The sequence below is a fragment of the Candoia aspera genome, chromosome 8 (assembly GCF_035149785.1).
Source record: "Candoia aspera isolate rCanAsp1 chromosome 8, rCanAsp1.hap2, whole genome shotgun sequence".
Taxonomy (NCBI): Eukaryota; Metazoa; Chordata; class Lepidosauria; order Squamata; family Boidae; genus Candoia; species Candoia aspera.
In genome coordinates this window covers 75,411,646-75,428,832 of record NC_086160.1, presented here as the reverse complement: position 1 = coordinate 75,428,832, position 17,187 = coordinate 75,411,646, and the positions used below count along the sequence as shown (strand labels likewise).

The window sequence follows — 17,187 nt, the reverse complement described above, 5'->3', positions numbered from 1 at the left end:
GCTGCCATTCCTCTCCTTCTTCCTTGAGGGTGGCTCATGTGTGCGAGACCTGGGCACCTGGATAGGTTTGCACCCTCCAACAGAGTCCCTTGCACTTTAATTGATGACCGACTGGGGTGTCCTACCTGAGAAGCATTGCCTTGGGGCCCAAAAGAGCTTGACCTGCACCTGGGCTGAACTCCAACTCCTGATTTGCAGCTGGTGAGATAAAGGAAGAATGGCCCCCTTTCCTGTCTGAGATTCCTCCTAAATGCCGGAAAATGGTGGGCACGGCCCTCGCCTTTTCCCTACAAATCGACCATAAGTTTCATGCCAGTCATCGCTTCCTTGCAAAGACTCCTGAGAATTTTTGTTTGGCCAAGATGCTGAGCTCCCCGTCCAAACCAACCCTGTATCCCGTGGTCCTGTGAGAAGGAGAAACGACTGTTAAGCAACTTGAGGCCTGTGCTACAAAGGAACCCGGACTTCAGGCTCCGTTGGGGTTGATCGCATCTATTACGATGCCTTAGGTCATTTCGGACACTACCCAGGGTCATCTGCGAGAGAAGTCGGGTAGGAGTTTAATGAACAAGTAAAGAAAGGACCACTTTTTTTCCTGAACGGGGAGATTATTTACAGGACAACTAGTGAAAATGCGATTTCTATGCCCTTTTACGGCTGGTTCCCGAAAGTGGACCTCAGAAGGGGTCAAAGAAGTCAAGCTGGGAGCTGTACCATCAAAGCCCCGCCCTTTTTGCCCTAGGGGAAGGCTTTGATGGTGCAGCGACAGCCACCACCCTGGCTTTTTTGACCTTTTTTGGATGCCCCTGGCATGGGGCATCTTACCTTCAGAGTTTTCTACCCTTGGACTGGGCAGCGATCCAGATTCCAAGGGCCAAATGTGGGCACAGCTGCGTCTTTTCTGCACCTTTTGAGTCTCTTCTGAAAGACAAGATACAGCCGGGGAGAAGAGCTGCCTTGACTAGGCTGCTCCTACCTGCTCAGGGCATGAGAATCCAACTTCCTTTGCATAATTGATTCTCATCGCAGAAGGGTTAGGCTTTCTGGGCGAAGAAGGCAGGTCTTCCAGCATTTCTCCAACTACGCCAGCCCTGGCTTTTAAAAAGAGATCGTTGGCATAATTGGCACCAGTTGTTTCCTGGAAGCTGTGAGTACAACAGGGAATGCTTGGAGCGGGTGGCCAACTTTCTTTTTGGCAAGGCTCTGCGTGTACTAAGCAGGCATCCAACAGACGAGGTGTTTCCTCCGTCTTCAAGCACTGAGATGTCCTGGCACAGCTTGACTTTCAGCCACAATTCTGCGGCTTGGTGGGAAACAGCTCTTCCAGGTTCTTCCTGAGGCCAGCTCTGATGCCCTCAAGTGTTTCCAAAGAGATGGTTCTAAATAAAATGATAAATTTAGGGCAAAAGCTTCCACCCAAAACTTCTAAACCATCTCCTCAGGCAAGAGCTAGTACCCCCGAGTAGAAGCTCCACTGCCCTGACAGCCTGTTGGGTTTTTGCGAGCTTCTCCTGGGGAGACCTTGAGTTTCAAACTCACTTTCCTCAAGAAATCAAAACAATGTTGTAAAGAAATTGGAGAGGAACTATTCCCCACTCCTAAGAACTGGGTCTCTTCAAAAGGTTGGCAGAAACCAGGAGATCGAGCAACCAGCTAAGGCTTGTCCAGAGGACACCTGTAGGCTCTAAAACACTGAGAAAATAGTTGATGGATCTCGTCTCTCTCTTTACAAAGCCAGCTTTACTGGAAGAGGCAAACGGGGATGCCTACACCCAAGTAGACCATTTTCTGTGCCCCCTCGGGCTCCATGTCAAATTTCAGCGGTTTCATCCTTGGTAGAGCAGCCATCCAGAAGAGGAACAGAGTTATTTCAACCTATCGGGAAAGATGAGAGACTGATAGAAAACACAAGGCCAGCCAAATGCTTTACTCCCTGGGCAGGATGGGGATTACAGTGTCCTGGCTGAAAAGGAAGATGTGCAGTGAATGTTCGCTTTGGAGATAGAAAAATACTGGCTCCGTCAGGCCTTTCAAGCTGTTCTGTAACACTTCCACGCTGCAGAGAGCTGTATTTTGGCTGTCCTGGTGTTGGTACTGGAGACATTCTTAATGCTTAATGCTTAAATTAAGCAGCTTAATGCTGCTTTACCCTTTCCAGAAAAAAAAGTGACAATGTTAGATTTGTACTCTTCCCCACTGTAGGAACTCACCCATCCCTAAAAAAACCAAAAACAAATCCTAAACAAATGCCGGTTGGAAAAAGCAAGCAACAGCACAGAGGCCTGCAGTGGCTGAGTTTTGCATTTGTTTGGCAGCAGGAAACGACGTCTCCGTCAACGCAGGAGGGCCGGGCGAGAATTACCCAGAGCCTCCTTTACGCATGACCCTTGGCTCGTGAGTTATTGACTTTTCCGAACAAAATCACCCCAAACGAGTTTAGGGGAGAGAAGACAGTTCTGCAATGTGAAAAGGTGCAGCTGTTGTAAGCAGATGGTTGCACAGCTGCCTCTGCGGGAAGAGCGAGTGTGGAAAACGGGAGACAAGGAGTCGGGTCTTCTTTGCAGTCTTGAGCAATTCCTTGGTGGGTTTTTGTAGCACTGTCACCTCTGCCGTTCCTCCGATCCTCCCTCGTTGAAAAGGAGCCCATCTCTTCCAGACCTCAAGACCTGCTCAGAGATGAGGAGGCATCAGCTGGGCTGGTTGTCTTCCAAGGTGCCGGTTCAGAGAACTGAAGCTGGCAGGCTGCTGGCGTGAATTCCAGACCGTCTTTCAAAACAGGCAGGCAGAAGATGCAAGCGACGGCCGGCCGGGGTGTCCTCGCCAAGGTTAGCAACCTGCTTCCACCTTAATGTGTAAAATCTTTGAAAAGCCCGGCCTCTTTTTCAGGGCCTGCAGGAGGAGGAAGAGGAAGGAAGAGTTAAGGGAGGATTGTCCCTTCACAATCGACGGAGGCCTTAGGAAGCCTGTCCCAGAACATCACCAGCCTTTGAATGGCGCAAAGCAACCCCAACTCTAACCTGTTCTGAGCAATTTGGGGCGTCCCCAGAGGGGTCAAGGGCGCCAAGATGGCCTCGCAGCCTCTTTGACACCCTCCCTGCCCATGGACACCCTTGGATGCCAGGAAAGTTTTATTGGCAAGGCTGCAATTGTGGGGGCATCACCATGACCCAGGCTGGCAGCCACTTAGAGGCAGTCTTGTGGAGAGCAGCTCCCTTCCTTGCTGGATTGACATCTGGTTGTTTGCAAAACCCCCTAAACCCAGTCAGAAAACCTTAACTGTGTTTCTGGCAGGGCATGAGCTGTCTCCACGCATGCTCTCCAGAAGCATTTTAAGTCTTTCTCCAGGGAAAGCACACTGATTGATTGATTGATTGATTGATACATCCATTCAATCAATCAATCAATCAATCGAGCTCTTTCCACCCCTTTTCCACAGATCCCCATCAGGTGCATCAGGCAGACTTGCATCGTCCATTTAATCCAAGTTTCTAGTCCCTGCCACTCAAGGGCTCCATGCCTGTTAAGAACACACCCACCACTCCCATCAAGAAGCCGTAACTGGAAGGATCCAGGCATCCTCTCACCTGGAGTTTGGTGATCATTTCATCAAACATTTTCTTGGCCTCCGAACTATTTGGTTCCTTAAAGTAGTCAGCAATCCCTACTTGGACCACAATCGATTTCAGGTTCCGGCAAACACCTTGAAGAAGAGAGATTTCATGTGATGGTGGGGACCCCAAGCGCCAGGGGCATCTGCGGGGGGCAGGGGGGCGTAAAAAAAAAAAAGTGGCATCATGACTGCCATGCACATAAAAGCGGGTGGGTCTTTGACTGCATGGTTGCGGATGCCATCTTGCCTTTTTTGACACCCCTCCCTGCTGGGTGCAATAGGGGGAGAGTGCCTGGGGTGTTGGTAGAGCAGAAAATCAGTTTGTCCAGTTCTTTGGCCTGAAGCAATGGCTTGATTGGCATCAATTAGCAAATGAGAACCCTCACCACCACCACCACCACCACCACCACCCCGGGGAAATCAGCTGCTGAGCTCTGTCTCCCAAAGCTGCTGTTAAAAGACCAGCTAAATGGTGGAAAAGTGCAAAGATGACCGACCTTTTGCCTCCTTGCCACGTGGATCTTTATATTCCAATATAACAGTACAGAGTTGCTGGGAGTTAGGTGCCATATAAGTTTAATATACTATGATTATTATCATTATCATTATTAGAATATTAACATTAGAAATGCAAAGCTGTCCCCTAAGAATCAGCTGTTCCAATATTGATCTGGATGGACTCAGTTTTAATGGCGCTGGAGAAGATCTGTCGGTCTGTCTGTCGGTCGGTCTCTCTATCAATATACATCTATTTATCTGTCAATATACCTATCTACCTATCAATGTATTTATCTATCTTTCTACCTCTCTCTCTACCTATCTACCTCTCTCTATATATATCTACCTACCTACCTACCAACCACTCTCTCAATATCTGTCTGTCTATTGATCGATCAAACAATCTACCTCTCTCTCTCTACCTGTCTACCTCTCAGTATCTATCAATCAATCAATCAATCAATCTATCAATCTACCTTTCTCTCAATATCAATCTATCAGTCTATCAATCTCTTCCTATCTACCTATCTCTCTCTCAATATCTTTCGTTTTTTTTCTTTCTCTCTCTCCCTCTCTCAATATCCTTCCTTCCTTCCTTCCTTCCTTCCTTCCTTCCTTCCTTCCTTCCTTCCTTCCTTCCTTCCTTCCTTCCTTCCTTCCTTCCTTCCTTCCTCTCTCTTAATATCTTTCTATCTTTCTTATCTATCTATCTTTCTTATCTATCTATCTATCTATCTTTCTTATCTATCTATCTATCTATCTATCTATCTATCTATCTATCTATCTATCTATCTATCTATCTATCTATCTATCTCGCCTTCTGCCAAGGGAGAATAAGCAAATCTGATCTTTGCTCTTTAGCAGCTTGTTGAAAACTGCCCTGAATGTGACGAGGGATGCATGTATGTATGTACTGTATGTATTTAATTGGTATGGCTGCCCATCTCACCAAGTGACTTTGGGCAGAGAATAAAATTTTTAACAATAAAAACCATTAAAATAATACAAACATTAAGATACATTGCCGCCCAGAGTAAAGTGCCCATCTCAATATTTGTATATTTGTTCCTTCAGGGAAAGCATAGGACAAAGTGCAAAGATTTGAGCTATGGAAAGTTCTCCCCAAATGTGGAGCAGAAGGTCAGCTGGGGAATGATGGAATTAAAAGTGACGGTGGGCTTCACCAGCATCTTCACCCAAGTCCTTTGAATCCACTTGAGCAGGGCGATCCCTTTGCAGCGAACGATGAGCCTGGAGCCCTCGGGATCAGACTACGCTTCTGGGTTGGCACTATGTATTTGCGCTGGCTCTTAATTATGACAAGAACTGCTATTTTTGTTAACGGCTGCTCCGTCCCCAGAAGATGAATTTCTCTGAGGTCTCTCAAAACGGAACAGGAAAGGATGTTCTTCTATTTAATTAATGGGGCTGCAAGCTTTTAATTACTAGATTAATCAGCAACGTGTATCAATCTGTAGACGGATGATTTCACAGATTTCATCAGCAAGAGGACTGCTGAGTGTTAAGGGCAGACTTGTTGAGTATTCAGGAGGATTGGCTATCCTGCACTTTTATGTGAGTAATTTAATTTAATTAGATTTGTTATGGCCAGCCACTCAAGAAGACTCTGGGTAGCTTTCAAAATCCCCCAAACAGTGAGACAATTAAAACCCACACAAACAGGCAGCCTGGATTAAAACACCAAGAACAATAAAAGGTATCCAAATAAAACAAAATAAAATAAAGTAAAAAATAAAATAAAATAAAATAAAATAAAATGCTGAGGGCAGCAGCTTCTTCTAAAAGAAGGGACTGAAGGTCCCATCCTGCCTTATCTTAACAGAGCATCACAATTTATGGACCTTTGGGTAACAGTTCCATTTTAACCACCACAGGAATAGCTGGCCAACAGGACTGATTTTTTTGTGCAATGAAGAAAAAGCCGCAATGCTACACACCCTTCCATGGGACAGCAGTGGCCCCCACTCACGTCAGTGTGACTTCTAAGTAAACACACTTACAGTCGTGTGGCCAAGTCTTGTATATTGCAAATATCTGGCTCTGCACAGCAATAAACAAGCGGGGGCTAATATTTAAAGCTGCAATATCTGGGCTGCAATATTCAGGTAACCTCTAGATCAGTGTTGCTCAACCTTGGCCTCTTTAAGCTGTGTGGACTTCAACTCCCAGAATTCCCCAGCCAACCATGCTGGCTGGGGAATTCTGGGAGTTGAAGTCCACACAGCGTAAAGCAGCCAAGGTTGAGCAACACTGATCTAGAAGTTAGCAAAGGGACACAGAAGACTCTAGCCTTTTGCCACCATCTAGTAGCTGGCCCAGATTTACATAGCCCAGCTTTCACAGCCCTATCATCTCTGCAACAACTTGCAGAAATAAAAACAGGTCCCGTAATTCCCTTCCAAGGGACGGTGCTCTCAAGCCAACCCTGCTGGAGCTCCCACTCACTGTTGAAATGCAGTAAGGCTTTGGGGGTGACGGGGGTGGATGTCAGAACCAGCATCTCCAAGCCTTTCAGGCCTTCCCGACACACCTCGGCCGCCACCTCCTGGTTGACCTCTGTCACGTGGTCCAGCTCCAGCACTTGGAGACGCATGCAGTTCCGGGCTAATAGGAAAGAAACCCATTTGAGAGTCCGACAGGCCAGCCCTGGACTTTGCAACAGGAAAGTCATGCTCAGGAGACAGCAGTCCTTGCACAGTTACCTTCTGAAGGCTTCTATCAAGTATCTTCTGGAAGGGGCTAGACCACCTCAAGGATTCCCAGCCATTCTGAAAAAGGTGGAGTCCCCACCTACCTGGTGGAGGTTGATGTAATGGCAGAAGTTGGTGTGGTATGAACCAGCCCAGCTCAGGCTGGACCAAACTGTTATGTCAACACAGTCTCTGACGCTGAAGGCCAGGAGAATAGCAACTGAGAGTCTATTGACTCACAAGGGAGGGAGGAAAAGACCTCGGATTTAAACCTTGGGGCTGCATAGCTAAAGGACCTGATTCCTGTGTTGCGGAGGAGGCAGATCTTCTGCCTCAACTCAACTTCTTTCTTGCCTGCAATAAAGCAGTTCATCCAGCTGGATCAAGTCAGCAAAGCTTCTTCAGTTAGCTGGTTCCAGAATGTGGGTTTGAGTTTCTGGAGTAAGGAAGATTTATTGCCACGTCTGTGTGAAATCTGACAGCTGGGGAGGCTGGTCTGCCATCCTTTGCTGACCCGGAGGGCCCCCACACTGCCATCTTCACCCTCCCAATGCCCTCTAAAGCAGCTGAAGTTGAAATGTACCAAGAAGCCTATGAGGCAATCTGGGCTCACCATCCACCCTCCAGCCAACGTGCAGAAGAGGGCGAAGGACATCTTGCACCCTGAACTACAAAGACCTGGGAAGTAACAAAAATTTCCTGCTGTCTCCAGGGTGGCACCTTAATGGCCCAGCTAGTAGGCACTGAACACATCCAGCCTTATGGATCCTGGTTGGACTGGCTTGTCATCCTACACCTTATTATGGTTTGCTTGGTTCGGGCTTCCAGTGTTGTGTGAACTCAGCCCTTGGGGCCTGCAAGCCATGGAGGATAGTTTTGTGCAGTGTGAATCTGTCCCTGAAGCTTATTCTAGAAACCATGGCTTAGTGTCATGAATACAGCTTCAGCAAACACAACCGCCCCTTTTCTCTTGGCACTTTAAATCACGGTCAGTCTGGAGACAGGAGAAGAAGACCTTCCATTTCTCTTTTCCTTCCTTCTTTCTTGGCCAGAAAAGGTCCCAAATCTGGACTTACCTAAGGAGGCCAGTCCCTGCAGGCCACACCCTGCCCCTCCGACGCCCAGCGCTCTCAAGTGTGGCCAGCAACGCCCAATCATCTGCAGGCAGCGGTTGCTGAACCGGGTGGGTTGCTGGCTGGAAAAGATTTTTAGAAGAAGAAAGGCAAGATGCTAATCATGGAGATCATGTCATGGAGATACAAATTAAGAACACGGCTGGTCAAGGGAGCTGGTTGCCGTCTGATTGCTTGACCTCCAGACAGCCCAAGCACTCTTCTGCCTAATCTGAGGTGGTCAGCACTGGTGGGCAGGCTCTCTGGAGCAGGGGTCCACCTCTCTGACTTGGGTCCGCTGCAGGCCAAACTTGGAAACAGCAACAGCGCCAACTGCCGAGTGCCAGCCTGGCCAAGAGACTGTCCTGCATGTCGAACTTTGCAGGTTTATACTTTTCACAGAGAGGATGGTGTTCACAGAATTCACAACATGTGTCTAGAGCCAGTTTGGCCTAGTGGTTAAGGCACTGGGCTAGAAAACAGGAGACGGTGAGTTCTAGTCCCGCCTTAGGCATGAAAGCCAGCTGGGTGACTTTGGGCTAGTCCCTCTCTCTCAGCCCAACCCACCTCACAGGGTTGTTGTGTGGAAAAGAGGAGGAGGAAGGAGTATTAGGGATGTTCGCTGCCTTGAGTTATTTATAAAAACAATAAAGGTGGGATAAAAATTAAATAAGTATATAAGTAAAGTAAAGGGCTCAGGGAAAGACCCTGCAGGTGCATTCATGCAAGATTTAATAAGCTTAATTAAGGTTTGAGGATTTTTTTAGGTGGCTGAGTGTGCCACACAAACCCAGCCCATTGGGGTGGGCCAGGGTTCAGAGTAATGTGTGAATGCAGAAGATGAGCTAATTCAGGACCCAACATAGAATCCAAGTTTCTTAATTCACTTTTTTGCATTCACATGCTACGTTTGAAAAGGAAAAAATCTGTCGGTCACCAACAAAGCCTAGACGGTTCAGCAGGATTTGCCCAACATACCAAGCTTGTGAGCTGAGCTTGTTGTACCCATCCTGCCCATTTGCTTAGTTTATCACTTAGCATCTCATTCAAGCCCAGAATATGGGTTAATTCAGGGTGTTGTCTGAATGCACCCATTGACCCAATGCATGTGTGAATGGACTGAGCATTGGTGACACCAAAAGCGACGGGAGGTCAGTACCCAGATAGCTCAACTACATCCTGGGGTGGGGGTGGGGGAGTGTTATAGCAAATATTAACTTTCTCTGTATTTTTAAAAAAGGCACAAAACCTGGTTGAGCCAAGCAGATAAGCAAATATGGAGAGGCTGTTAACAGTCAGAATTTGTTCCTGCTCAGAAGATCCGTGTCAGGCTGTTTTGCTGACATACAATGGGAAAAATATGGGTCCTTCCTATCTTTCCAACATCATTCTTTCCTCAGGTAGAAAAGGTCTGTGAGCAATCTTGAGTTCAAACAAGTAGGGAAAGCCTGAAGCTTAACTGGATGGGAGACCACCAGGAATTCCCTGGTCTGCAGCTAGACTGGGTTGAAGTTGGGAAAAAAAAACCCAGGAAGAAGGCAACAGTCCGCAAGATTGCCCAGAAAACAGCCCAATCGCACTTGACTCAAAACACTTCCCATTTTGCCTTTACCCAGGTGTACCTGGATGGTGTTCCTACTAAGTTTGATTTCAGCAACCCTGTGGGCATGACACTGAGCATATCCCACAGAAAGGAGATGGAGACTTAACCTTCTCCTTAAGCCATTTCAGGATGACGTCCACTTCTGCTGCAATTTGGGTGTGAATTGGCAGGGGTGGGGTGGGGGGTGTTGAAAAGAGAAAGAAGGGGCCTCATGAATGTCCGGGGGTGCCCTTACCAAGGGTGGAGGGGTGCCACCTGCAGAGAGATGATGTCTCGACACCCTGCTCCCAAGGCCCAAATGACTTCGTGGCCCACAGGATCGGTGGAACTCCTGGACCAGGGAAATTGCAAAAAAAAAAAAAAGACAGATTAATTCTTCTGGAGAAGGCCCATACTGATGGGCTTTGATGGCAATCTGAATGCCAGGCTGGGATGCCGGTAGGGAGAAGGTGGACTCCAAGTTTCCAACTAGCATATGAGTCAGAATGCAGTTGTTCTTCAGAAAACCCCTAAACCCAGGTATAAACTGGCACAGACTAGGAAGAGAGACATACAGATGGGTCTGGTAGAGAAGCTGCATGGGAAAACAAATGCGGATATTTGTCTTTTTTTTTTTTTTAATCACAGAATGAGGGCAGAGTTGGAGAGAAGTGTAACTTAATTTGTGGATCAGAAGTGGCCTGATCTGTAGTGGTTAAGGTGCTGGGCTAGGAACCAGGAGGCGGTGAGTTCTAGTCTGGCCTTAGGCATGGAAGCCGGCTGGGTGAGCTTGGGCCTGTCCCTCTCTCTCAGCCCAACCCACCTCACAGGGTTGCTGTCGTGGGAAAAAGAGGAGGAGGAAGGAGTATTAGGTACATTCACCACCTTGAGTTATTTATAAAAATAATAAAGGCGGGATAAAAATTAATTAAATCTGTCTGTCTGTCTATATATCTCCCCATCAATCCATCCATCCATCCTCAGAGGTAGGCTGTGCTTGTTTCTAAACAAGCCAGACAGAAATCAAGGATCTGGGAGAAGTTATTTATGCTTCCCATCACAGGGCAAAATGAAGGGGAGGTTTCCATTGTGGGTTTGGGGGTGCCCAGATCACTGCAGAACCCTCCAGTAGGAAGTGCCTGCACATCCTTGTAGATGCAAGTGGGCATGTAGACGACAACAAGCCTAAACGAAAACTGGACTAAAACTTAGCAAATGGGTGGATTTTAGTGGGAAGATGCCTCTTTGTCATGAGACGGGGGTGCAGCATAAGCACCAATCTTCAGCGCTCAGTCCCTTTCTCTCTTTACAATGATAGCATTATAAAGTGCTGTACATCCCCCAGAGCACCCTTTCTCAAACTTTTGACCCAGGACGGACACTTGAAATACTTTTCAGACCTTGGGGAACCCCTGCACATTCAGGCTCAAATATAGGCCAGGAGTTACAAAATTATTATATTCGTTTCATGGGTAGGCCTGTATAGATGCATTAACGGTGTTCTTAAACTGAAAATAAATAATGAAGCTTACCTCTTTAAGTGAAGTTGCCCAAATTTGAAATAATTTTTTAAATAAATCGTGATCTCCCAGGAAACCCCCAGTGACCTCTTGTGGAACCCCAAGGTACCAGAGAACCCTGGTTGAGAAACCCTGCCCTAGAGTCTTAGAGGTGGCAAATAAATCAATTAATAAAAATAACCTTTAAAAACTAGCTTGGCTCTTTGTCATTTTGGAATGACCCAGTTCTACCCTAGAGATGAGCCTAAAAATAAGCAAGCTTCAGTTTTCTGGAAACACTCATCTGCCTCTGCAGGAGCAGCCCGCCAAGGCTCCTGGATTGTTTGGCAGGGCCTTAATTAAAAGGGATGAATCATCGTGACAGATTAGAGAGCTGCCAAGCTGGGCAGGTACACCAGATTATCCTGAGTGAAAAAGAGGGAGAGAGGAATGGAGAGGATGGGAGACTGCATACAGGAGACCCACAGATCTAGCAAAGTGCATTTCTCCAAGCCTGACCACTGGACTCAAACTATGATCAGGTACTAGCATCTACCCAGAGTGGCTATGGTACTCTGGAGTCCCAGGCAGAGAGGCACTTCCATGCCCTGATCTCTGATCGGGGATCGTCTGCAAGTTGGTGCTTGAACCTCAAAGCTGTAGCCCTTGAATCACCAAGAGTGCCTTGCTCTTCCATCTTTTTCTGGAGCATCACATCCTGGCCAGTGAGAAGGGCTGTAGGAGCCAAGTGATCCAACACATACCTTTCATCATGCACATGTTCCCAAGCTCCATCTCCAACATCTCCATGCAAGGCTGGAAATGTTCCTGTCTAAAGCACCAGGAAGCAGCTGCCATCTGTGTCTTCATGGACTAATGGATAGGATAGGATAGGATAGGATAGGATAGGATAGGATAGGATAGGATAGGATAGAATGGTATGGTATGGTATGGCATGGCATGGCATGGCATGGCATGGCATGGAACAGCTTCCCATAGCACTTCATGACCCTTCTGTCTTGGTTGTGAAGGAGGACCAAAACACTAAAGAGCATGGGCAGACCCAGCTGGGTAAGACTGCAAAACCAGGAGATCTAGTCCCCCAGTTGTTGGGAGGCCTTTGGTTCTCGAGATGCTGCTCACCTACAATGGGTTGAGTGGAATAATTCAGCAACATCTGCAGCCTCCTCAGATGTTGTGGAAGCCACAGAGATGACTTTGGAAAACCTGTGTTTCTTCACGTCCCAGGCTTAAAGCAAATTTTCGTAACTGTTGCCACACAGCTCTCCAAGATCATCCTTGGGGTTCTCCTCACCTGCTGAGATGCTGCCTGACTGTTCTTGCAAGCCAGGACAAAACTGTTCCTACTCAGAAGTAAGCTGTATGAAGTTAAGTCACCTTTAACTGGAGAGCTCCCCTGAGGACTTAACCAGAATCAGGTCTATGTTCTGCCTCACCAAAGCTCTGGTGTGGGCAAGAAAGGGCCAGGGGAGCGTTTGATGGCCTCTAGAGCTGGTTGTCTACACGGTGCCCTCTTAGATTCCATAAATTGATCATCTCCAGGCTGACTGAGAAAGAATGGCAAGAATGGAGAAGCCAACACAGCAGATGTCAGGGTGGTGAGTGCGGGTTTGTTTTTTTTCACACAATCTGCTCTGGAAATTTCTGCCATGGGGGAAATTGTTCCATCCTCTCCCACTGGTTATGCAATCCCCTCCTCCCCAGCCCTGTGTCTCTGGCAACCCTCTATTCTTAGAAGCAGTGTTATTTCTTAATGCCATTTTGAACCTGCCCTTCCACACAGCCACCCTTGACAAGCGACGTGTCGCCTATTCTACTAATTTCCTCTAGCAGAAACAAAACGCCACGGCAAATGAGTCAGAGGGCTTGCCCGCAAATAGACAACAGCACTGCTTATGGAGAAGCAGAACTGAAAATAATCTTAAATGCCTGATCCGCGGAGGAAGAACTTGATGTCCTGAACATGATCAAACCGAAGTACTGAGAGCACCTGCACCGGTGTTCTTCAAACTGGGCCACTTTAAGATGAGTGGACTTCAACCCCCAGAATTCCCCAGCCAGCATGAAAAACACTGACTGTTCTTCAGCAGGAAGGCTCCATACAGGCCTGGTGTCTTACAATCTCCAACATCAAGTAACCAAATCTAGCTGGTTGCTAGAGCCAGATATTCAAGCCAACCCTAATATTTGCAAATGTTCAAAATTCAAGACAAAGACCTTTTTCCCCAGATAAATGTTGCATGTGCAATTTCATACATGCGCTTATGTGTCTTGCACATGACAGCTTGTAGAGCCAATACCAGGGGTGTCCACGGGGTATGGTCAAGGTAGAGGCCATGAGGGTGTGGTCAAAGCTCTAACCACTTTTATGTGCAACGCTCATAAAAATGGGGGGAGCTTTGATCACACCATTGTGGCTACCATCTTAAATTTTTTGACTATGCCCTGCAGATACCCCTGCCAAATACTCAACAACATTGCATGCCAGCTATTAAAGCATTAACAGTAAAATTTAAACAGGGTAGTGTAACTTGAAAAACAATTTACTTGGAACAAGTGTACTGATACCAACTCTTTGCCAGAAGGTTAAACACCCAAAGCAGTGTTTTTCAAACTTGGCCACTTTAGACTATGTGGACTTCAACTCCCAGAATTCCCCAACCGGCCACACTGGCTCGGGAATTCTGGAAGTTGAAGTCCGCACAATCTCAAGTGGCCAAGTTTAAAAAATGCTGCTCTTGAGTTTACTTCTCAGTAAGGACCCCAAGCTCTAATATAATGTGAGATAAAGAAAATCATTTCCCCATGTATATTGCTGACCCCATGAAGAATTCTACACACCTCTTCAAGACAGCAAGCTAACTCATTTTTTTTTCTTCTGCTTACTATATATCTATGTTTGCTTGTTTACCCACAAGGCATTTTTATGCATGTTTTAAAAAGACACCCCCCTTTTCCAGCCTCCTGAATCAGGATCCCACCACCTTGTTCTGCGCAGCCCAGCCCTTCTTTCCCAGTCGTTGGGAGCCGTCTGTTTTTCTGAAAACTGAAACGCGCCCAAGATGGACAGGGGGTCCCAGAGCAGACCCCAAACCGCTGATGTGATTTTGCAAAGCTCAGCCTCCAGCTCCATAAAGGATCCCAGATATTTTGAGGGCTGCCCCCCACCCCCTTTCCTAAACCCAGACAATCCCACTTGCTGATGCCAGCTGGGCTAATGACACGGTTTCTCCCTGCCAGCTTGACAGCAGAATAACTGCTTACTTCCCTCTGGAGCGCTCCACTCCTTGGCTGTGATGGCTGTGCCAAGAACAAAGTCCTACCGAGGGCGCTCAGGGGTGCCACCCCCCCCCACAATCTTTTGTTCTCTTGCTGCTCCTCCAGCCCTGACGGGAAGAGGAAAGGCTGTGATTATTTCACACCTCCTCCTCTCTCTTCTCCGTGCAGTGCCAAGGAGGACCGTCTGGTTGGCAGCGGTGCCAAGTCTGCTGTTGTTCTCTCTGGGACTCACATATGCCTCTGGGTTGTACCACTTTGTATCAGCAGCCCAAATTTGGGGCAGCACACACAGACAACAGGGCTGCCCGGAGTCCTGTTTTCATTTTTATTGGTCCCAAATAAGGATGCAGCAATGATGGAGGCTTCACAGAATCATAAGAGTTGGAAGGGACCTTGGAGGCCTTCTAGTCCCACCCCAGGAATCCTCAGACCATCTCGGACAGATGGTTGTCCCATCTTTTCTTGAAAGCCTCCAGCGATGGAGCACCCACAGCTCCGGGAGGCCAGCTGTTCCACTGCTTAATAGTTCCCACTGTCAGGAAATTCATCCCTGTTTCCAGGTTGGATCTCCCTCTAGTGAGGGAGGGTTTGTTCCCATCTGTTTCCCACCTGTACAATCCAGATTGGTGGAATTTACTTTTCTGCAGCATCAACGCAACTCCCTTTATTAGATTCGATCTCCACACCTTCTCCCCAAGAATGCCCCAATTATGCATGCCAGAGAAGAAAGCGAAGCTGCCAGGACAAAAAACCTGGCTTGCAAGCGACGGTGATTCTGGCTGGCACTAAGGAGAGGGCCAATAACACAGGGTGGGACCCGATTCGCCCTGTGGCTACAGTCCTTTCTGTACTATTTTTAATTTCCTTTTGGTGCAGAACGTCGGACCATGCAACAACCCTTTGCGCTGTGGGAAAGAGAAGCTGAACCACTCTCAAAAATGGCAGTAACTAGATCATTTGGCACACGCTTCCCCAACAGGCAGCTAAATCTTGCTAAAAAAGGTATCTTTGGGGATGACTTGGCCAAACTGGGCCAGCCTTGGGCTGAGGTTCGCCAACAACACACGGTAAGTCTTCCTCCTCTGAATGAGAAAGTCCGAATTGGTTGGGGGCCCCAACGCACCCGCTTACCGGTAGGTGACGGCCTGGAGGGCTCGGCAGTAGCAGCTGGCCAGCCAGAGGGAGCGATCCGTCAAAATGTTGGGGCAGTGCGAAACCCGTAGGATCAAGAGGTTACTCCCGGAGGCTTTGAGTAAGGATTCCAGTCCCGCTTCAAGGCATCCCCTGGCAAGACAAATCCCAAAAGAATGAAAAGGGCAAAGTCTTTTGAACGCCTTGTCACCATTGCGGTTTCCTTCAAAGGACGGCTCTGTGGATTTTGTTATGTCCGTAGTGAGCCCTTTCTGCAAATTAAAACTCTTCAGGGGAAGTGGGAATGACGATTAAGCCAAGACGAAGCTATGCTGATAGCTGCAGGGTTATTTACACTGCAGTTTTGTTTGCAGGTTGTGCTATAAAACGCCCGTGTTTGTTCTTCATTGTTCTCAGCCCTAGGCAAAAACTAGGCAAAAGAAAAAAAAATCAGTGCAGCTCCTTTGGAAAGGGGATGATTTAAATCAGTGTTTTTCAGACTTGGCCCCTTTAAGATGTGTGGACTTCAACTCCCAGAATTCCCCAGCCGTTTGGACTCCAAATTCTTTGCAGCAGCCAAACCAGCTGGATTCACTGGTTCCATGGAGAGGAGGTGACATCACAGATGTCATCAAGCAAATGACATTTATTCCATCATTTGTGTGATGATGCTTTTGTGGCTTGTACTGGGCAGCTGTGGCTGGGCTCATACACCCCACTAAGCCACCAGCAAACAGATCAGGTCTTTAACTGACTTAGTTAAACTCAGCCAGTTTCTGGCCGCAGCTCAGAGGAAGAGCAGAATATAGACCCCAGCCCCAACAGCTCTGTTTTAAGGTTAGCTAGTCTTTCATGGCTTAACATGTGCCATGCAAACCCAGAGATTGGGTTTGTGATCAATCGGATAGAATGTGCAAGCAGAGGAAGACGAATGAAGCCAGCGATCAAATTAAATTAAGAGGACCAGTGTGGTTAGATATCATCCTCAGCCATGGAAGTTTCTTGGGTGGCTTTGGGTTAGACACCATCCCCAGCCCAGCCTACCTCACAGGGCTGTTGTTGTTGGGCAAAATAGCAAGAGAGTGCGCTACGGACACCGCCCTGAACTTTTAAACAAAAAGTGGGATATAAAACTAATAAACAAATAAGGAATCACTAAATAATTGCCAGGAATCAGCGATGTGATTACGGTGGCATACCAAACGGGCAACTAAAATGAAACCAATGTCTATTCATTTATCAGCTATCCAACCAACTCTCCAGGGCTGGTGGTACACGGAAAATCTGGGGAAGGAACGCTATAGACATCTAGATCCATCTAGGTATGTATAGGCAGGAAGGCTAAATTCCTCAGAAAGACAACATGGTCTAGCAGTGAAGGTGTTGGACTAGAAGCTGGGAGACCCGGATTCAAGTCCACCCTTAGCTACAGAATCCCCTGGGGCGACGTTGGGCCAGTTTCTATCCCCCAGTCTGACCTACCTTGCAGGATTGTCACAGGGGAAAATGGGAGGAGGGATCTCCTGAGTGAAAGGTGCAATGTATACCTGACACCCCCCCACACACACACAAATAAAGGGTTTGCTCCCACCCTCGTGGTGCTGAGGAAACTCTTGAAGACGGGGGGTTCTCCGAGGAAGACAGGGTGGAGCCCCACTTTGGTTCTTTTGCTTGTTTTGACCGACCGGGTTTCGATTACTTTGCTGTTCTGGACTGTGTTGTTTTTTTTAAATAGGTCTTACAT

At 47.5% G+C, this 17,187-nt stretch overlaps 1 protein-coding gene across 1 annotated transcript in view; it reads right to left on the bottom strand.

Annotated features, from left to right (window-relative positions):
• Positions 1-2,786: 2,786 nt before the first annotated feature.
• The window catches only part of FBXO41 (F-box protein 41), a 37,529-nt gene continuing 23,128 nt past the window's right edge, over positions 2,787-17,187 (bottom strand). The window contains exons 7-12 of the mRNA XM_063309967.1: positions 15,444-15,596; positions 9,770-9,865; positions 7,896-8,014; positions 6,575-6,733; positions 3,585-3,700; positions 2,787-2,889 (exon numbers count right to left, since the gene is read on the bottom strand). Of these exons, the coding sequence (XP_063166037.1) occupies positions 2,827-2,889; positions 3,585-3,700; positions 6,575-6,733; positions 7,896-8,014; positions 9,770-9,865; positions 15,444-15,596 (706 nt within the window). The 3' untranslated portion in view covers positions 2,787-2,826. The remainder of the gene's footprint in view (positions 2,890-3,584; positions 3,701-6,574; positions 6,734-7,895; positions 8,015-9,769; positions 9,866-15,443; positions 15,597-17,187) is intronic.